The 22856-nt window shown below is 31.8% G+C and overlaps 2 protein-coding genes and 1 non-coding gene across 3 annotated transcripts; all 3 read right to left on the bottom strand.

Moving 5' to 3' along the window:
• Positions 1-3734: 3734 nt before the first annotated feature.
• LOC107808736 (uncharacterized) lies at positions 3735-8193 on the bottom strand. The gene is made up of 5 exons (XM_016633300.2): positions 7783-8193; positions 6326-6563; positions 6015-6194; positions 5224-5797; positions 3735-5119 (listed from the first exon to the last, which is right to left on the bottom strand). Exons 2-5 carry the CDS (start codon positions 6434-6436, stop codon positions 3909-3911), a joined length of 2076 nt encoding a protein of 691 aa, XP_016488786.1. The 5' UTR covers positions 6437-6563; positions 7783-8193; the 3' UTR covers positions 3735-3908.
• A 9205-nt stretch (positions 8194-17398) lies between these two features.
• Positions 17399-17469, bottom strand: TRNAG-GCC (transfer RNA glycine (anticodon GCC)). The gene has a single exon. It is a non-coding gene; the product is annotated as a tRNA-Gly (tRNA).
• Positions 17470-18622: 1153 nt separating this feature from the next.
• On the bottom strand, positions 18623-20842 carry LOC107808737 (putative xyloglucan galactosyltransferase GT19). The gene has a single exon (XM_016633304.2). The coding sequence runs from the start codon at positions 20278-20280 to the stop codon at positions 18946-18948; it is 1335 nt and encodes a 444-aa protein (XP_016488790.1). The 5' UTR covers positions 20281-20842; the 3' UTR covers positions 18623-18945.
• Between the last annotated feature and the right edge of the window lie 2014 nt (positions 20843-22856).

The following is a 22856-nucleotide window of genomic DNA, read 5'->3' on the forward strand; positions in this document are numbered from 1 at the left end:
AAGACATAGTACTTATTAGCAAATTAAACTTACTAGAGGATACCCTAGGTGATCCAAACCATTTTTTAGCATACCCATTACCCACAACAGCTAATTGCAATTTATTAGGCCGCGAGCAGGCATAAAACCTCAAGTCCAAAATCCTAAACCAAATTATTAATCTGTCTGAAGAAAGATCTGTTCTTAAATATTAATGAATGAGTCTTTTAACTAAATTTGTTTGCTACCTGTATTTGGGTTTTCTTGTTATGTTATATTTTTCAAATAGCAGGTTTATAATGCTAAAGTAGGATGGAGCAAACTTCCAAGTTAAGAACCAGCATATACTTACATTTGCAAGTTCCAATTCTTTACCATTTAATACAAAATCAAAAATCTTTTTCATACGTTTTCAATTGTTCAAATCCACTTTGAAGTGCAGAAATCTTGGTCCACTATGTATAAAAAGATAATCAACTCCTAAAGATTATTCAAGAGACATTGTTGTTTCAATATCAACATTCTCATCAATGAGAGAGAGGAAGAAATTTATTAAAAGCTGATATGAAAGTAAAGGCCTTAATTTAGTAATAATAGGTAATAATTATACAAAGAGTTTTAAGTTATACTCACAATCCGTGTAAGAAGTATTTGTTTTGGTCTGGAAAGATTAATTATATTAAAGCAAAGTGGCACGTACATGGGGTTGGCGCTTAGAAGCACCTAAGCTAGTTTCTGGGGCATCACCTAGGTGGGTGACTAAACCCAAAGGGCGCAATATTTAAACTATATATTACAACAAACAGGATCTCGTTGAGTACAAAAAAAGATGATTCTGAGTAGATCTATTTAAAAAGTTGTAGTGGCCGGTGTTCATGACAGGTTGATGTTGTCTAGAGTCCCACTCTATCTTCTGCTAGAACGTCCAAAAAAAGTGATCTATGCTGCTTCCCGTCAAGCCTGAGCCAAAATGAGCTAGTCGTTCTGCTACTATATTTTGCTCCCTGTACCTGTGCATAACTGGTGGATTATATTATGGAGCTAGAAGCTGATGCAGCAAGAATATAATCTGCAATCATTTATAACATGTGAGCAAAGAGTTGTGTTGTCATGTAAAATGTTTATTACTTCTAAAGCATCTGTGTTAATTTCCAAAGGTTGTAGATTGAGATGGAGATGGACAGCCATTTGCAAATTAAAGCTACCAGAAGTTGATGCAGTGGTGGTTCCTGCATATCCCATCACCCAATGTCCAGAGGAATTGCAGAAGACTCAGAGTAGAGTTTCCCAGCATTGCCTTGCATTTTTACATTTGATCAAATAGTTTCTGGCTCTAATTGGCAGAAGTGACATAGGGAACTAGAATATATGTGTGTGTATTATTATTATTTCTTAGGGCCTCAACTTGTCTGGGCTTAAAGCAATGAGTTTGCCTGTTTGGGGTTAAGAAACTTTTAGTACGTAATTAACACAACATGGAAACTAAATAATTACATTCCTTAATGAAAACCTATAAATCTGGACCGAGAATCACGTTCAAAAAAATCCAAATCGATTCAATTCCTTAAAAAACCAAGCTGACGAGATTCACGGAACAAACAATCCTATACGTTTGCTTCCTATTTCTTTGCTAGGTAATATTTTCAAGAGAATAGTTATGTATCATTTTTATACAAAAAATTAAATGTTAATCAACTATCCAAAATTTACTTGCACTTATTGCTCACATTTCATAATCTCTTTGTTCCCATTTACAAAAAAATGAAACTAATATATCTGGAATTTAACATGTATATATAATAATATACATATTGAATCCTGAAATATAACTACATAATCACAATAATATATGTTGTATAAACCATGTGTAAATTATAATAAATTATGTACAAATTATAATAGATAATTATACATGATGTAAATCATGTATAATTACACCAGATAATATATCAAGTAAAAACCACACACATATTAATGTTATATTTTAACACAAATGTTTCAGCCATATGTATATATTGATTGTATATTAATGTTAATAATAGTGGATAATAAATATATACGTGGAATACATATATCGACAATATTATAATAGCATATAATTATGTATAAATATATATACATAGTATAACGATATATTTAATAGTATATAATGTATATTAGTATATATCGTACATTAAGGGTGGCATGTGGGCCGGTTAGGACCGGACCCAGCCCAGGACCGTAAGCCCAAATGGGCGGTAGGCCTAAACGGTCCTAACCGGATAGGACCGGGACCGTGGGGAGGTGTGCTGGATAGTGGGTCGGTCCCATAGGCGAGGCCCGCGAGACCGGGACCAGTTGGGACCGGGACCGGCTGGGAAGTGGGCCGGTTCAAGCGGTCCTAAACGGGCATATCCGGGCCCAACGGCTAATTTTTTTTTAAAAAAGAATCTGCCGCATTATATCCTTTATGGCATTTAAAATATGGCCGTTTTACCTGCCAAAATAGTCGTTGGCTATTTATAAAATAGGCATTTAACCCCCTCAACTTTGTTTTAACCCCATTTTTTTTATAATTACACTCTATATATATATATAGTATATATATATATATATACATATCTTAAAATGTATATATAGTATATATATATATATATATATATATATATATAGCTATATTCGATATATATAGATATATACTCTACTATATCTATATATATATAAAGCAAATATACCACTAGACGGGTTGATTTGTATATTTTATATAGATATATACTCTATTATATATACGTCTTAAGATATATATATATATCTTATATATATATATGATATATATAAAAAAGAAATTATCATATATATATATATATATATATATATATATATATATATATATATATATATATATATATATTTAAGATGTATATATAGTATAGTATATATCTATATATATCGAATATAGCTTATATATATACTATATATACATCTTAAGATATGTATATATATCGAATATAGCTTATTTTTGTCTTTAAATTTGAATTAAAAAATTTAGGTCACAATTCTATAATATAATTTACAAGAAATTGCCTTAGATATTTTTATTACCTTTTTTTCTCTAATTTCTATAAAAAAACATTTAAAAAATAAAAAGTATATGTTGGGCCCACTTAGGCCCGGGACCATTAGTTCGTGGTCCCGGTCCGATTCCAACAAGAAGCCCGGAACTACTTAGGACCAGGTCCACAAAGCCCACTTAGGACCGGGCACGGCCCACATGCCACCCTTATCATACAATGATGATATTAGTTGTGTATAAATCACAATGCTATTGTAGGTATATCACTGATATATTTTAGCATCTCTTGTTAGTTCCTCTTTATTGTGTCAGTGAAGAACAAAAGCATCTTCGCGAATAATGCAATAATCCTTTTAGAAGAAGATGGCATAAACCAGCGAATTAAGGAGAAATTCTTTGAGATTTTCGGTATTTAGTGAAGATGGAAACGGTTCCTTAAATATTGGGTACTGGTATTTTGTCTTTTAAATGGGGTTCCAATTATAGCGGTAATTAAGGGATTGCAATGTTTTTCCATAATGCTATATCTATAATAAAATATGATATATTTGAAATAAACAAAAAATACTACTAATAGGTATAACAATAATTTTTAAAAAGATAACGTCCGTGTAAAAAATCCAAAAAGAAAAGAGAAAACTAAAGAAATTCACAAATCTTTCCCAGGCAAATCTTTGAAAGAAGTAAAAGGAACTAAGAGGCATAGACAGAATACTGAGCAAATTAAGTATGCTCTGAAATTGAACTCTTAACAAAGACGTTCAAAAAATAGTATCATGGTCAAGAGTCACAAGTTTCAAAATAGTTCCTTGATCCTATCTTTCTGTGCTAAAATTGGTCACTATTTGCTCCTACTACCAATGATCAAATCAATAGTTCATGAATAATGCTTGCGGCCTACGTAGTTGAGTCTAGACCTCCTATTTCTCACAGGATTGAACCACTTGTATTCGCTTGTCGTCTTGGACCTAAGTCTCTTGTATTCTCTTGATCTAAGTGCTGTCTCCATAATCTTTATATCCTCAAAAATCTCATGCCTAGATAGTGTTGCCAAGCTTGGCATAATGTCCCTCTGAAAATCTTTCATTCTCCTTCCTCTCTTCAATGTTATTCCATTGTCCTTTCCTTCTGTGTCGTTAACTTCAAATGCATTTGAGGTTACAGAATAGTCGTCAACTGAGCTTTCAGGTTGTTTGAGAACCATTTCTTCAAAACTGTCCAAAGAACTCTGTGGTTGTTCGATATTTTCACCTTCAATCTTCTTCATCCTGTTAGCGTTACTTGGTTCAGAACATTCCAGTGCAAGATAGACGAGAGACACTGCTCCCCTAATGATCAGACCATCAACTTCTGATGCTTTTCCCTTCAAGTCATCACTGTTACTGGAAGAGTCGACATCCTCCTGGTGCGGAGATTTATTTGCTTTAAGTGTTTCAGAATCTTGAAATGCATTACAGTGGAAGGAACTTGAATTTCCTAACTGAGTTCCAGATTGCATGGTCTCTTCGCCACTTGATGTGTCCTCAAAACAAGAAGATTTGCATGACGAAGGAGATCTGTCAGAACCAGTATCCTTAACAATATCTCGAGTCTTACATTCAGGAGAAGACACTGCATCTTGCTTGGCTTTCTTGCTTTTCATTTCTGGTGTACTTGGAGCTTGATCATCCCTATTGCGAAATTCAACGATCAAGTCTGATTTCTTGTAATCGGAATTCTTAATCGGGCTGCAAGGACTACCACTATTTTTTGAAAGTTGCTGATTGAGGTTTATAGAGTACTGGTCAACTCCAACATTCTCCACACTTTTATAACTGCTGCTGCTTCCAGTCGCAGAATTAAGGATTCTTTGGTGAACAAAAGCAGAGGTCTCATTTGAACTGTTATCATTCCGCTCTCTCCAATTCGAAACATGGGGGAAGGTAGCTCCACGAGGTTCATCAGCCAGTCCGTGTGACTCCCTTGAGTGAAAAGAATCATCAGATATGGATTTGTTAAGGTCCAAAAAAGCTCGTTCATCAGAAAACATAATTTTTCTCTTTGCTGATATATCGTCAGAAATGAGAGGCCCCTCACATTGTTCAGCTCCTGCAAAACATGTAGAGATCAGACAAACACAGAGAGCCATATTATTGATAGTGCTTTGCCTTTTATGTTTGTAGCTGCAAAAGAAGGATAAAGAACTGTCAAACCTTCAGCGAAAGAGTTCTGCTCCACACAACTCGTGCTGCCATCTGGAACGAAATAATTTCTTGGAGTGCCATCAAACCAATAATCCTTAATGGTGTTTGTGAAATTTTGGGTGGATTGGTAATGACGCTTATATCCAGAATAAGAAACTTGAGCTACAGACTTCAGAGGAGACTGGGGCTTTAGTTCTGCATTAGACACTGTTTGGTCTGATTCCTCTAAATCAATAATATTTTTCCAAGTCTTTGTTCGGCCACCTGTTTTAGTATCAGCCAGTGTTTCATCTGATTCTTCTAAATCAATTATATGATTAAAAGTTTTTGTTCTGGCACTTGTTTCCAGATGGTTCCTACCAATGCTCAATGATAGATTAACCTCCTCAGGACAACGTACGACACCACCATGGTAATAATGATTTCTCTCAATTGACTCTAGACTACTGCACAAACCAGGTCTCTTATTCAAGCTCTTTCCGGCAATATGATCAAGATAATGAGGGGAACAAATTTGAGGATTGGAAAGCCGTTGCTGGAAACCTGGAAAGGTGTCTCGTTTCTCTTGTAACCAGTTCAACACCTGAAACACATAAAGAAATATAAGAATAACATAAAGCAAGCTCACGTAAAGCTACATGCTCCCAAGGGATCTTTTTCCCGATTTCTTTATAAGCAAGATAATTTTTCTTCAAATGATCCACTCAAAATCTAGTGGTTAACCAAGAAAGACAGAACCAAAAAGGAGCAAAAACTTGGAAGTACTTATGATGAGTTACAAAAATTGCTTGTTCAATTACCTTAGGGACGCTGCAAATTCTCTTCTCTGCAGGCATGGATGAAGGTCTGATACAATTTCCATATGCAACTGGATTTGCTTGTCGGCCTTCTCTGCTAAAATAAACCCCATCCAACTCTTTCCAGCTCAGATCCTTCATCATGATTTTTTGTGTGTCGTACAGGCGATGAAGTTCATAAACCTAAAGAAATAGAAAAAGTGGATGATAAAGAAAAGAACAGGAATGTCATGATTTTACAAAACTTTTTTAAGAATTAGGCTACTTTCATTTTGAGGTCTCAAACAAAATATGTAGTAGGTATAATTAAGTACCTGCTTCTTGAACGTGTATTCTTGCCTGAGTATTGTCTCCTTGAGAGCTTCTTTCACAGGTTCCTCATACCGCAATGATAAACTCAGATCATAGTCGCTGCTAACCAACATTATGTTCTCCCAAGAAATGAGACCTTAATCAGCTGTTCGATTGAGTTTTGCAAGTTTATGGTACTGTCAACTGTAGCAGGGACCTCTTACATTGCAACCTCAATCCTTTAGTTGCATGCTGTCACCACTTAAAATCAAAAAAGGTAGAAGATGAAGCAGAAGAAAAGGCCAATTGTGAGATAGCTTTTCACCTATAATGTATACCAACGAATGAACACATTGTATAATCCATACCTATTACACACAATGGGAGAAATTCAAGCATAAAGAAGCTGAAGAAGTTGCTACAGTTGAAATAACAAGGAACAATAGATGTTGTACAACATAAAAATCTCACAATTTTCACAGTCAACGCTGCTAGGTCTCAGTTCCTTCATTACATTACATCATTTTTTAAGAATCCAGTTGGTTCCTCTTTTATTGAGTAACTAATATCCCAAGAATCCACTGCAAATAGATTTATATGATCCCAAACTAGCACTTCTTGGATGAGTAGCTAGCCTAGTTCAAGATCAGATAAGCAACACATGCTGAAACCGGTAAAATCTCTCTGCATTTTTTGTGATCTGCTTCTACTTACCAAAATCACTCACTTAGCATTACCAGAGATCCATGTGCTAAAACCCAATACGAGTTCGCAATCCATAATGCAGTATCATGCCAAAATTGATAAATTCTAGTGTAATTTGCTCTACTCTCAATCATAAACAGTAAAGAACAAAACTGCAGGCTGAAATGGCATTTTCTTAATCCAACTGTAAAAGATGACATTTTTATTCAGCTGGCCAAACAGTTGAGTAATCAGCTAATGAGTACAAACAGAACACTTCAGAAAAAACAATGTATTACTGCCCTAGTCTTGTGAGCTCAATCATTATTGCTTCCTTAATCTTGTCCTTTTCTTATATTTTATTTTTTTTAACTGTAATAGAATAAAAGTACACAAAGAAAACTAATCTATGAGACAGATAAATAGTCCCAGGCTAAAACAATGAAATGGCGAAGATTTAAGACCACAAAAAGATTGTCTTTTGTTTTCTTTCTTTTAGAAGAAAATTTGCAAAGAACCCATGAAAACTACACTATACTGGAGCTTAATGCTTATGATACATGTAAAGCTTTTGACCAACACCATTAAGGAACTGCATGCAAGCAAAGCACATAAACAGAAAAATAAAATAAATATATATATATTTATAAGAAATCAATTAAAACAAAAACAAATCACAATCCTTACAACAGACATTGAATCTCAAGAAAACCATTTTGACAAGGAGATCTCACTCTCTCTCACACACAACACACACACACACAGAGAAAGAGAGAGAGAGAGTGGAAGAACTTACAAGAAGGGAAGAGACCAACATAACTTCCATTGAGAAAAAACAGCTTCTTTTTATCAGAAGCAAAGGCAGACAAGAATTCTAGGAAGGTGAAAGAATAAAACAAGAAAGAACATGACATGTTTTTACTGATCCTAGAGCGATCAAATTAAATGCAACTGGATAATGGATATTTACATTACACTACTGACTACCCACCCACAATTAATAAACACAGAGAAAGAGGACAAAAAAATCAAGATTATAGAGAGTGAAGAAACCCAAATTGAAGAAACTAGGAAAAATGGGGAGCATCTTTGGAGGCAGCTAAAAAGCTAAAGGTTGTGCCTTTGCGTGGGATTTACCACTAGAATAGACGTTGGGCCTATATCATCCATAAATACCCCCCCTTCTCTTTCTTTCTCAATTTTCTTTTCAGTTTTTTGGGACACCACTCTCTTTATGTTCCTCTTAACCACTCCCCCCACACAAACTTTGGGCCCTCTTTTTTCTCCAGCCAAAATATAAAAATAAAAACAAAAACAAAAACTTTCTCTTGACATAAAGTTTTAAAAAAATAAAAATAATTGACAGATAAGCTACATATATGTGAACGACCAAACATTATCGTTACTAATTAAATGAGATGTGGTGAAAACTTCACACGCCTTTCATGCTTTTTCTCCTACTACTTGTTTTAGGGTTACGTGCGTGTCTTCATTGAGAATGTAGACTTTTTTTGAAACTATATAAATATTATCAAAGAATATATTTGAGTTATAAAAATATTTAAAAAAAATTAAGTCCTGAAAAATAAATTCTAATATTATTAAACTAACTCAGTCTACCTCATAAAAGTGCTCATGATGTTATCCAAAATTTAGCCGCATTCGTACAAGAGATATAAGTACCAATAGAATACTATGGTGTCACATTTTCTTCCGTAACAAATGACCAAATATTTATTATATATTTTTATCATGAATTTTCAGAGAGTCATCTAATTAACACAAATTAAAAATATATATATCTTTCTTTTAAAAATTCAGAATAAAGTGGTTGGTCATATAGTTTTTAGAAAAAAGGATCATTAAGTGACAGTATAAAGTCTGAAAATGACTAATGTTGAGGGAATATTTTATAACAAATTACTAATGTATAAAAAATTACAGAGGGCTATTTGTTGGAATTGATGAAAAAAGAAAATAATATATTTAATATCAACTAATTTTGTATCCATTTTGTCTTCTATCCTTTTATTCTTGTTTCTTCTAATTTAAAATTTTAACCAAGTCAACTTTACTAATATATTGAAATCGGTTTTGATCTATTTTTTGATTTCTTTCATCACTGGTGGTTTATGTAGCCGACAAAAAGTCATGTCATCTTGAATTTTTTTTTTACTTTATGATGAATTTGAAAAAGATTTGAATTAGATTTTATTGCTAATTTATTACTTCAAGTACTTTATTTTTTCTCAAAATAACATAAGTTATTTTTGTTGATTCAAATTCGTCATAGTAGCTCATAATAAATTTAAATGTTTGATTATTATTATATTTTAATTCAATAAGAATTTTTCATCAAGAATCACTATATGAGAGGAATAAAATTTAAAAATTGAGTTCACTTTAAAAATCGCAATTACTTTTTGTATTTAAAAATCCATTTATATTCATCTAAATGTATCATTAATTAAAAACTAAAATATCTCTTAAATTATCTTGTTGGAATAATTGATAAAATATATGTTTATTAATGATTTGGTCAACATTTCAATTAATTGTACTTCATTTATAAATTTTGAAAGTTAATAATATAATATAAATTTTTTTTTTTTATTAAATAGTCATGTGTATTTATTTTAATGTAAAAAGAATTGCATATAAATGAAAACGTAAGAAAGTTATTAAAATGTGGACCGCTATTATCTAAGAACCCGTTTGTCCTCTCTTTAAACTTTTTATTCTTTCCTTTATGTATTTTGTTTATCATTTATATATAATTTAAGTGTAAGATTTACATAATGCAAACTCTTAATATTTTTAAAGTTTTTGGACTTTTTACATAGTTTAGATTAAAAAAATATAATAAGCAAAATTGTAGTTAATTTTAAACTCCTAAGCCTAGATATGTATAAAGTACTCTTAATATTTTCAAAGTTCTAAATAGTAGGACTTTCTGCAGAGTTCAAAAAAGAATTTTTTTAATTTTAATTAAATTTTAAACTCCTAAATATTAGGAAAATAATTAAATAAATATTCAATGAAATATTTTTAGTAACTAACACATATTTAAGGTACTACAAATTTTGTTTTTATTTATAAATATCAAGGTTTAGATGAGATAAATAGTCGTTAGTTTTAAGTTCTAAAAGGTAAGCATTTATTCATTGATAGTAGTATTTTATTGGTACCGTTGAATTAATGTAATAGATAGTGTATCTCTTGCTAATGAAAGGTAGGGGAGAAAAACGCAGCAAAAGTATGTCGTTGATTTTTTTCTTTCTTTTTAATGATTCATATAAGGTAAAAGTTTAATTATTAAGTCCTAAATATTAAGATTCTTACCTAGTTTAAATAAGGAATTATTTAATACACAAAATATAATTAATTTTCAAGTCCTAAATATTTGTAAAATAATTTAAATGACTATTTTGTCCAGTATAAAATTAAATTTAAAGCGTTAAAAAGACGAACGACAATTCGCTAAGGCTTTCGTGCTTTTAATAAAATATAGATTAAAATGTGAAGTTTTAACTCACGGATAAGTCGTGTCACCAAAAATAAAATGAGAATAATAAGATTATATAAGTTTAAATTCTGAATTCGGAAATGTAACATTATTTTGAAACAGACAAAGAGGGAAAAAGTATCACATAAAGTATGATGTAGGAGTATTTGTTAAGATCTACATTGAAAGTCATTAATGAAAACATAATATATACGAATATGTAGTTTTTTGCATGACTAATAATGAAACGAATGTTAAAATAAGTTGGAATTGGAATAGAAAGTAAAAATATAATATCTAAAAGTTCAGGGACTGTGGATGTCTGCAAAGTACACTTGCTATTGATTTTCTTGGTTCAGTGTGATAAAAGAAGCAGATCAGTTTAGGGAGGGACCCTTCTACAAAAAGTGCCAAAAAGTGGCCAATTGACTGACTGACTGACTATTACTACTAAGTAAATAATACGTTAATTTACCTTTTCGCCCCTATACTAGTTTTAAAATACCTGACTTCTCCTTGCTTCTTCGTTCCTTTTTCTTTTGTAATCTTCTGCTTTGAGCCCAACTAATCTGAACTCAGTTCAAAAGTTTCATTTCGAAGAAAAAAAATGTTTTACCTAAGACGATTTATTATTTAGGACTCGAATTTAAAATAGAAAATTAGGATAATAGGTTAGTAGGTACTCGAGTGTATTTCTTTGTCATACTTGTAGTATCAATATTATTCTCCTACTTTCTTATACTTAGATTTCTAATACTATCGATTGTTTCTTTTGCTTCGATTTTCTTTTAACTTGCAATTGTTGATGTTTTTTTTTTTCCGATGGCTTCTCCATTATATTTATTTTCAACAATGTTGTGATTATACTTCTCATTAGATTTCTATCGGAAACAGTTTTTCAACAGAAATAAGATCTTTGTACGCATTATCATTCTCATACTCAACTTATGAAATTACACTGTATTTGTTGTTGTTATTAGGGGTGTACATATGTCGGGTTTGTTCGGATTTTTCAATTATCAAACCAAACCAATGGTGTCGGATTTTTAAATTTATAAACCAAATAAAACCAACAAAATTGGGTTTTTCAATCTCGATTTTTCTCGGGTTTTCGGATTTTTTCGGGATTTTCGGATTTTTAGATTTTTTTCCAGTAAAATTTTCATAGCATAAAATATGTAACTTGTGCTCTAAATATTTCTTAAGTCTTAGTAAAATACAACTATATAATGTATTTTCCAAGAAACTAACACAATAATATGAGATAAGCCATAGCATTATACTAAACTATTCAATAACAAATATAAAATAATAAAATTATATAAAATAAATATTACTAATTAATAAGCGATAATGAAAATTAACATAATCTAAAAATACTATATAGGTCATGCTAAAATAAGTATAGCTAATAAGTACTAATATTAATTACATAACTAAGCACTAAAGAAAAAAATAAACTAAGTTATGCATTTTCATTATAAACCAATGTAAAACTAAAATAATTATCCAACATTGTTGTCATTCCTAGTATTAAATTGAATTTCTTTTGTTAGCATTAGTATTGATTTGAACTTTGTTTGAGTTACTATATTTATGGGCTTTAAAATTTATTTACCATTCAAGAAAGTTAAAAACTTGAAATAATACGTTAAAAGATAAAACTGTGAAAAAGTTTAAGAAATATTTATAAATTACATTACAATAAATATTTATATGTATAAAATATTTTTAAAATTTATATAAATGTACTATCGGGTTGGTTTTGTTTCGGTTTGACTTTTTTAGTTAAAACCAAACCAAACTAATTATGGTCGGGTTTTATTTTTCAATACCAAACCAAACCACATCGGATTTTTTTTTTCCGATTTGACTCGAATTATCGGTTTGGTGCGATTTATCGGTTTTCTTTGTACACCACCAGTTGTTATCATCACCATTCCATTACAACTAGGGGTGTCAATAGACATTCGAAAATCGACTAAACCGACCGAACTGTACCACACCGAACCGATTTTTAGGTTTCTTTTTAAGAAACCATAGGTTTTTATATACATCTATAACCACACCGATAATTAGGGTAAGTTTTTTATTTTATAAAAATAAACCGAAAAAATAACGAACCGTAACGAATAACTATTACATGTGAAAAATATATTTTTTCAGTAAGTTTAAAAATAATAATGCATTAAATTTTTCTTTGGGACTTGGAATTATGAAAATTATTACAAGCCAAAAGTAATTAAACTCAAAATACTAATTCCTAAAATCTATTATGCTACTTCTGCTTAAACTAAGTTATTTCAAGTATCTTTATTAGTAAGACACAAAGCATTCTAGTGATTATGAGTAACAAACTACAATGTATTGAATATGTTTCCTTTCATATAATTTAAATTTATCCTTTTGAATATTTAATCTTTTATAAACTTTATTCTCGAGTCTCAGCTTGGTTAATATCTTTCTACTCGTATGATTTATATTTTATTTGCCTTTGCTTGATTTCTTTTACGTTGTTGTAGAATAGTTGATGGATCTATACTATAGCCATCTTTCATTTTTTTTAATTCATCACGCTTTAAACAATAAAAATGTCTAGAGAGTTTTGCTAAGTCCTATAAAAGAACGCATGTTATTGCATTTTACTTCTACTGGTGAATTTTATATGATATTTAAAAAAATATAAAAAATTAACCGAACCGTACCGATATCGAAAAGAAACCGACATGATTGGGACGGTTTCGAAAAGTCTAATTTTAGTTATACATAATAGAATAACCGAAAAATTGGTATGATACAAATTTTATAAAATATCCGACCGAACCGAACGATTGACGCCCCTAATTACAACTTTGGTGGTCCGTGCTTCTTCCTTCTACAGTAACGGTAAGTTGCTGAGATTTGTGTCTGTCTACTTAATCTATGGCTGTCCAACGGGACGGGACGGGACGGGACAAAATTAACGGGACGGGACGATATTTAGCCGGAACGGGACGAAACGAGACGGGACAAACGGGACAAAACGGTAGGCCCATCCCGTCCCACTAACAAACGGGACGAGACGGGACGGGACAGACGGTAGGCCCATCCCGTCTCGCTAACAAACAGGATGGGACGGAACGGGACGGGTTCGCGGGCCTTAAGTGCCGTTTTAAAAAAAAAAAAAAAAAAAGCATTGAGTTTGGCAACGACTATTCTTTTGATAATGACTAATTTTTTAAAATTTGCAACAATTAGTTTTTTGACTTATTTAATAAACTTAAAAATTAAACGAAAATTAAAAAACTAAGTAAAGAATTATAAAATATTATAACAAAAAATTTGTAATGAAATATTCTAGTAATTATAAATTTATAATAGAGTTATAATTTATTTATTATAATTTCAAGCTATTAAGTAACTAAGTGAGAGTGTAAGACAATTCATAAAAAAATTTAACGCTTAGACCCTTTTATTTTATTAATAGAACTTTCAAATCTCACATACAAATATAATTCTTTTGAAGAGCACCTAATCTACGCAACCACCTTCTAGGAAGAGTTCTGTTTGAACTAGGCCTCTTAGTAGCCAATTACAAATTATCATACTAATATTTGTAAGCTCCTATATAACTTCGTTGTAACTTATCTATAATTTCTCTCACACATTGTTCTGGAATTGATTGATGTTCCATGAGTTTCATGCCTTCATAACTTCCCTAGTTTCACCACCTGTTGTTTCCATAGATTTATATTTATCAAACATTGATCTAACACAAGAATATATATTAGCTTGGCAGTCATCGAGAGATGGTTGTTCATTTTCTTGAATTGCTAAATTCTCATAAATTTTACGAACAAGTCCATTTGCACATCTTAATTTTAAAGATGGGTTAAGTATAGTAGAAATTAAATAAACTTGGGGAATAGAGAAAAAATACTTTTTAAATTTTGCAATCATTTCATTAATGGTCGGTGCATAAGTTGGATTAATTTTGCAATCATTTCATTAAGCTAGTTGCTGCAGTTGTGCTAGCACTTAGCAGAAGCATTATTTAAGGTGATAGTTAAAATTTTATCAATGAGTCCATAAAAATCAATAATTTGTAGAACAATAGTTGCAATATATGCTCTGGTGTGTTTTGAATCAACAAATTTATAACCAATAATACGTTTTTGCATGTTCTAGTGATGATCAACTCAATGACATGTAACAGTTAAATAATCACAACCATTAGGATTACGATCTATATCAGATGTGATAGACACTTTACAATCTAAGTGAAAAAATACACGACGAATATACTGAAGATATTCTGTTTGAAATTTAAAAATATCATTTCTAACTGTGGTATTAGGAAAACCTTGAAAAGCAGGATTATAAGTTTCTTATACATAATGCAAAAAAAAAAAATAGGACGCGGGACGAGACGGGACAAACGGGACAAAATGGTCATCCCGTTCCACCCCGTATCCCATTTAACATGGGCCCATCCCGTTTAGAATTAAGTGAGGCCGGACGGGATTGGACAGCCTTAACTTAATCAATTAAAAACTTGGATGCCAGTTGGTGCAATTATTAGTTTTCCCCACTAATGCGGGTCTCCGCTTTTCCCTCATTTGGCTTTTCAACTGTATATACCGATTAATGTGCTTTTCGTCTCGAGATATTTAATTAGGTCAGGTTTGTCCGTAATATTTTTTTTAAAAAATATATTTGTCCATAAAATTTTATAATTTTTTGAAGAAAAAAAAATCGAAAATGAGTTTTTTTAAAAATATCTCTCACAAAACTGCAATATTTTTTTAAGTGAAATGCATGTCCAAACATAATTTCAAATTTTAAATATCATAATTTCGATTTAACTCCAAATTGTATTTATTTTTTTTAAAAATTATAATTTTTATGTCTAAACGCCAACTTACAATTTGTCATCACTACTCGTCCATTTCATCTCCCTTCCAAAATCTTCTTTATTATTCTGTATTAATTATTTCCATGACCTTTGAGCATAAAGAATCTTACCTCAGCTACAAAAAGATAAAAACAGTAGGATAATAAGATCCTGTTTTTTGTTTTTGGTTTTCTTTCGATTTGTGCATGAAAAAGCTACTAGTGCGCAACGTCACTGCATCTTTTAACGTGAGCCGTCGGGCCTTAGGGATTCAAATTCTAATAATTCGATTCTTTTTAAATTTGTATTGAATAACGTATTGCGAAGATAAAACGTTCCTATCAAAGATCATCCATTCTTAAAGCTCGAACTTGAATACAAGGATTATAATAGTTGAGAGATCTAACCAACTCACCCATCCAAATGGTGGTGAGTGGTGTTAAGTCACTTCTTCGATATGGCACAGTGTGTTTTTCATAAACTTTTTACTTAAATGTAATTATTTTTACATTGTTTAGTTGCCTCAATCAAAATATGTTAAGTTTGAAAATGAGTTATATCATTTATAGAAAGCCAAAGTTAATTTTAAGAAAATAATCGACCAATGCTGTCTATGGGCATAACAATTGGGCAAAATACAAAATTTGCCGGTCGGCTGAAACTAAATACATTCTCTAACTGAAAAGTATATAAAATATTTTTTTTTTTTGTATATAATATATACATATATTAAAAAAATATATTTTATTAGCTATTATTTTTTAAACAACGAAAAATATAGATTTCTCATTTCCGCATACTCCCAGTATAGAAATGAAAATATTTTCAAATTCTAATTACCTCTTGACCATTGTTATCAAGTCTAATCCCTGTAAATATATATAAAAAGAAAAAACAATTCTGAATAAACTGGAGTCATAGTATGTAATTAGAATGAATAAGTGAGCTGAGAAAAGTTGGTAAGTTTTGCATCGGGATCTAAGGTACCAAAAACACGATATAATGGACATTAACTTGAAACTACAGTACAAACTTTAAGTATAGTTTTGTTGATCAATTAAGAATTCAGACGCTATATTTGACTTTTGATTGCAAATGGATTAATTCCCGAATAAAAAGGATAATCTATGGCATGTCTCCTCAATCTCAAAGTGGCACTGCCAGATGCCAAGTTGTATAATTAAAGATGCATGAAAGAGAAAGCCTTAATTTTTATACATTAATCCTGCGTAATTTTTTTTACACTATTAGATCTCTTTAAAACATTTGGAACTAATTGTGTATAGTAAACGAATAACTGTAGGTTATTAACCTTAAAATAAAGTAAATCAAGAGTTACAATTGATGAAATACACTGTTAGTGTGAAAGTCTTTACACTCTCATGCATTTAACTTAATTTTTTTTTTTAAAAAGCAATGTAAATTAAGTGGTCCTAAAGTGTTAATGCTATTCTTAAGTGAGTTTTTCCAAAAACACAATGGGGGTAGTAATAAATATCAGGTTGTTACAGCTTACAAGAATGGTCCCCTATTAGTCAGGCTGGCATCGAGACTATTTTTTTTTAATAGGTTTGGCAAATGAAGCATGTAATTTTTGGTTGGAAATAAATGTGAACTATAGTTCATTATTTGTAGAATAAACAGGTCTGACACAATTTATAGTTGCTTCAAACCTTCACCATCAATTATAACTAAATCATAATTTGTCAAACTATATTAATTCAGTTACAATTTGACGATCACCCAAAAAGAAAGGAAGGAAGGAAGAAAAGGCAGGTTCACATAAATAAAAAAAACTTTATTTGTACAAGAGTTTCCTCCCATACTTTAGTAGTTTAAAAAATTATTCCATATATATATACATATATACGTATATATATATATATATGTACACATATGGCATTGGAAGACTATGAAAGAATGAGGAGAGCAAATAAATGTGTAGAAAAGAAGCAAATAGACGAATTCTTCCCTGTAATTGATTTGGTCTCTCATTTTCATGTCAGCGAACTATGTCCATTAAGAACCAAAAAGTGCACCAGCCGGGAATCGAACCCGGGTCTGTACCGTGGCAGGGTACTATTCTACCACTAGACCACTGGTGCTTGTTGTCTATATTGTTCCTACAATATTATAATTATAAGAGGCTTTAGTCTGCTTGCATCTTAATTTGTTTTATATCAGACATACAAGTTTAATTCAATGGAATTTACTTGTAAAGACTGAATTCTTTTTCATCTCCTGGAACAGTCAATGCTTAACCTGACTTCCTGAGCCAATCGAATTTAGGTCTGTGGCGCGAGGTTCTTCTTGTCTTACTATCTAAATAATAACAGAGACTTTACCACATTAGCAAGAATGTGAATATTGAAACTTAAAACATCTTACAAGAACAACAGCTCAACTGTAACAGATAGCTAGGGAATTCACAATTGTCATAGCTCGTTCTTTTCTATAAAAGTTCAATAGGTGATCTTGAGGCATGCACTTTACACTACTGAAGTTCATTTTAACTGAACATTTTAACTGTAGAAAATCTGTGATATTTTGTGTTCACTGCACCTGCTAATTTTGGAAATGACTTAATATTCTTGATGATTCTTCATTGCGGAACATGTAAGCCTTTCAGTTTGCATCTTTTATAGCTAATTCTTCGATTTTTTTAAAGCCCAGTGTGTTATTTGGCCTAACTGTTACTATGATTTTAGTATTCATATGATGATTTTCTTTTATAAGTGAGTCTTCATATTGTGATTTCTAGCTATTTAATACTAGATACGTAAACGGTAAAGACAGTTACATTTGAAGTTTTACTCATATGCATCATTGTTAGCTCTGTTATGCCTTGAATAACAATAGAAATGATCATTCTAAATTCTCTAATAGATAACTTCTTTGAATTTTGTGGGTATGTTTGGGGGAAACACTGAAACTTTTAGAAGTGTGGCAAGAGGTTCAGTATTGCAAGAACACAGATTTATCAGAATGCTACTGATTCCCTTTTAGTATGGCCTAAAACTCATGCTTCCTTTATTTATTTATTAACTGAGTAGACCTCCTTTAACCAGTTAGTTGCACCATTGTTGGATGGATTCTATTAGCATATTCAGTTAGATTCTAAAGTTCATTTGCATGAGAAGCTAGGTTCTGCTACATGATTATTGTCTACAGTGGTTGAATCTTTTGTTTTTTGCTGTACAGTTAAAAATGACAAGCAGATTATTAGCATTAGAATTTAGAAGTATGGTAACCAAGATCTTCTGATAAATGCCTTTACATTTATTCATTATCAGTGGAAATATGAAACACAAAATTATCTCTACACCCTTGGTGAGGTATAAATAATAGTAACAATCAAGAAGAACAATAAGAGATAGAATAGAATAAAAAAAGACAGCCCGGTGCACTAAGTTCCCGCTATGCGCGGGGTTCGGGGAAGGGCCAGACCATAAGGGTCTATTGTACGTAGCAGCTTTACCCTGCATTTTTGCAAGAGGTTGTTTCCACGGTTCGAACCGGTGACCTCCTGGTCACACGGAGGTAATTTTACCAATTACGCCAAGACTCGCCAAGGATAATAATTATTGAGCTGCTACTTCTTGAAGCCTAGACTTGATTCTTTCCAAAGTGCCCTCTATTGCAATATCAAAGGCATCCTTTTTACTCCTCAAACCCAGTGAACTTCCATGCTTTCTATACATAACTCTAGGCATCATTTCCAAAACCTTTTCTCTCATCCTTCTAACTTGAGCTCTTGGTATACTGGTTAAAACATCAAAAACCTTCAACCCCTTAAACACAACATCCTCTTTAGGTATAGTGACTGAAAATTCTTCATACTTCTCCTCTGGTAAATGCCAACCATACTGCTTCTTCGCGGATAAATCTTCGAAGAATACAGGAATGCACCCCGCAAGAATCCCATCGAACGTGGATCGTCTACTCGGTGTATCCCCCGGAGGTTGCAAACAAAAGCTAGATTGCAACATTGGCTTCATAAACCTAATAGGATCATGTTCACAAATCCCATTTGAACAATCCACAAATTCACATAACTTTTGGTAGCCAGTGCCATTAGCACTCATACTTGTCACATTCTCACACTCAAGTCTAATACTTCTCCTAATATTAGGATTAGCTGAAATTCCACCACCACCAGCAAACAACATCAATGTATTCCTCCTAGACCTCCTTACCCTATTAACCCAAGATTCAAAAAATGCTAAATTTGGGGGATGAAATGAAGTGGGATAAGGAATAGCTTGTTCTTGCCAAGGATAAGCTCTACCTTCAAGAGTCAATGCAGTAACATTGTAAAACTCAGGCAATTCAAGAAATGAAGTACCAAAAACTATAGGATCATTATACAAAGGTTGACTAAAATCCCAAGCAGGTCTTGCCATGACCAAAAAATGGTCATGACCATAATTTCTACTCCAAATATTAGGTGAATCAACATGTACTAAAAAATCATACAACTCAAGACCATGTTGAAAACTGGAATTAACTTCAGGACCAAATAAGTACCTAAGGCTATCAATTCCACCATAGTAAGGAACATAAATGGCATTAGCATGGCTAGGATCAGAAGTGAGACAAGGGTATTCAAGCATCCTACGATGAAATACAAGCTCAAGCATAAAAGGGTCAGTCCTATACCAGCTGTGTGATTTGTTGTGAGTTTTTTGGCCAAGGCCATGGTTTGGTAAATAAGGGCAGAAATTGTCAAACAGAGGATATTCAGAGCAATTTGATAACAAGTCAAGGTTGAATTGAGGTGGTAAGTGTCTAATATGGATCCATTTGTTTGTGCAATCAGTCTCAAGATCAGAATCTTGGGAAGTGGCTGAGAAGGTGAAGATGAAAATCACAATTAGGAAAAGGGTAATGAAATTTGTGGTTATTAGTGGTGGCATTTTCTTGAAATGGTTAAAAATATGCTATTTTTATAAACTGTCGGTGGATGGTGGAGATGAGTCAATTAAACATCAGAAAACAAATATTCAAAAATTGAATTCCAAATCTTGAATTGAAAGGCAAAAATGAAGATGGGGTTGAGTTCACATTCTCAGAAATGAAAAAGCATGAACAAAATATGAGATGATGCTCATTCAAGAACTGTTGAAAGTATAGGGGAACCAAAACCAACCTTAAGCAGAACACAAGAATCTGGAAATGAGATGTGGCAGTTGAATTGAAATTAATGGTCAGATTTGCGAAAAAAAGAAAGAAAGAAGATGAGGTAGATGAAAATGGAGGAAAATGAGATTAGAGAGATAAAACCAGATGTCAGTTTGTTAAGGAGGAGACCAAGTCTTGAGGAAATAGCGGACAGAAATCTGATAGTGCGCCACCAATACGTAGACAGTAGTTACAGCTCTCTCACTCAAGGGAAAAATCCTCTGCTAGGATTGAGGTTTTTCTTTTTTTTCAACACTGCTGTGATAGAGTTAGAACTTGGAACAGTCTGAACAGAAATAAATGGAAGCTATCTGAGTATTATTTTGATAATTATTAAGCTAGCTTTTGAGTATAAATTTAGTTGAAATTTGAAAAACAAATCGGAGATGAGATGCAAAATATTTTTTGGAAGTAAAAATATGTTTTGACATGTATTTTTACTTGAAAGAAGTTGAAGTTTTGTGAGTAAAATTTTTGAAAAACTGATCTAAATCACTTTTTGAAACTTGAAAAATTCATCTTCAAAAATTGGTGACTTTATAATCAAATAATGTTTTTAATTTTTTTTTAAAAAAAATAAAATTAATAGTCAAAAGGGAGCTACATAGTTAATAGTTTTTCTTGAAATTTTCTGTTTCTTTTTTTATTTTTTGTTCTCAAAAGATGTTTAGATAAGTGCATTCAACTGAAAAAAGAAATCAATAAAAAGTTTTGAAGGGCTTTACACAGTTAAGTTTTTCAATCAACTATTACAAATAGCCCAATCTTAGCCTAAAGGTCAAGAAAAGGTAGCATAAATTATTGACTCTTAGTGGGCATTTGGACATTAGATAAAATTCCGGGAAAAATTAAAAAAAAATTTAAGTGAAAATGGTATTTGAAAACTAGAGTTGTGTTTGGATATGAATATAACTTTGAATTGTTTTTGAAGTTTTATGAGTAATCTGAGTGAAAATTTTGAAAATCAGTTTTTTGGAGTTTTTTTAATTTTCGAAAAATTCTAAAATTCATCTTCAAATAAAAATTTGAAAATTTATGGCAAACACTGATTTCGTAAATAAGTAAATAAGTAAAAAAGATTTCGGAGAAAAGTAATTTTTTTCTTTATGTCCAAACTGGTTCTTAATCGCTGCATCCATCAAAGATTGACTATTTGTATTTGTATTCTTGTAAATGCCAATTCATTATTCTTCTTTCGAATAGAGTATTACTTTGTAAATTTGAATTGTCCAGTTTCCAAATTTCATTTCAAACATTTTTCCATTACTCATTTTGATTAGCCTTTAATATCAAGCATTTTTTTTTGACTTTCACATGAATAGATGTGCCACGTAGAAATAAAATATTCACTTCAGAATTGAGTAACTGAGTAGTTAATAGTTTAGGAATTTGGTTAAAGTGGAACTTGAGAGCTTACTGGTGACTTTTTAATTTATTTTTTTAAGGAGTAAGTAACAGCTTTGTTTTATTAAAGTACGCTTTAATGGATACGATAATGTTCACATGCATGTTGGGTTTTGACCAAAGCATTTCCCTTCATCATGTTGTCGTCTTGTGCGTATTACAACTTTAATTAAATACTTTCTCAAATTTTCCACCGACAACAGAATTTAATAGTTTAGGGAACTGAGAACTAATTCTGACATTTAACATGGGCTTCTTTTTATGAATCCATTTTAATTGACATTTGTGGTATGTGGGCTGATCCATTTTCTTTACCATCCAAGTGGACTCGAACTTCTTCTTTTTTAAAACTCAAACACAGATTTTTATTAGATTGAATTACCAATCAGCAAGTTTACAATAAAATTTGGAGCACACTTTCAATATAAAGGACTAGCATAGTTTATAGAATCTCTGTCAAGCAATGAGCAACTAGATTTGCTTGCCTCTTAACCCAAACAAGAGAAATACTAGGATTTTTCCTTAGTAAAAACGTCAATCCGCTAAAAGTACTCCAAACTCTATAAAATTTTCACTCTGAGAAATTACAAGAAAGAACAATTTTCTGGCATCACATTCAATTGTACCCGGGGCCATTAAATTATTGAATCAACCAAACGAGAGTAAAACGTAAACTCATAATTTCAGCATGCTAGCATTGATACAACCTCGAAAAATCGAGAAAGCTGCAGCTACAAAATGACCTGCTGAATCATGCACAACATCCCTGCTCCACTACAATCCAAAGTAAAGAAGACAACTGTATCTATATTGAATTTCCATATCCTATGTAGAGGGTAGACCAAGTCAGAGCCACCACCCGAGTGGAAGCACTCACTAGACCTCCCCAAGCACTTTCCAGTCATGC

The sequence above is a fragment of the Nicotiana tabacum genome, chromosome 23, assembly GCF_000715075.1.
Source record: "Nicotiana tabacum cultivar K326 chromosome 23, ASM71507v2, whole genome shotgun sequence".
Lineage (NCBI taxonomy): Eukaryota > Viridiplantae > Streptophyta > Magnoliopsida > Solanales > Solanaceae > Nicotiana > Nicotiana tabacum.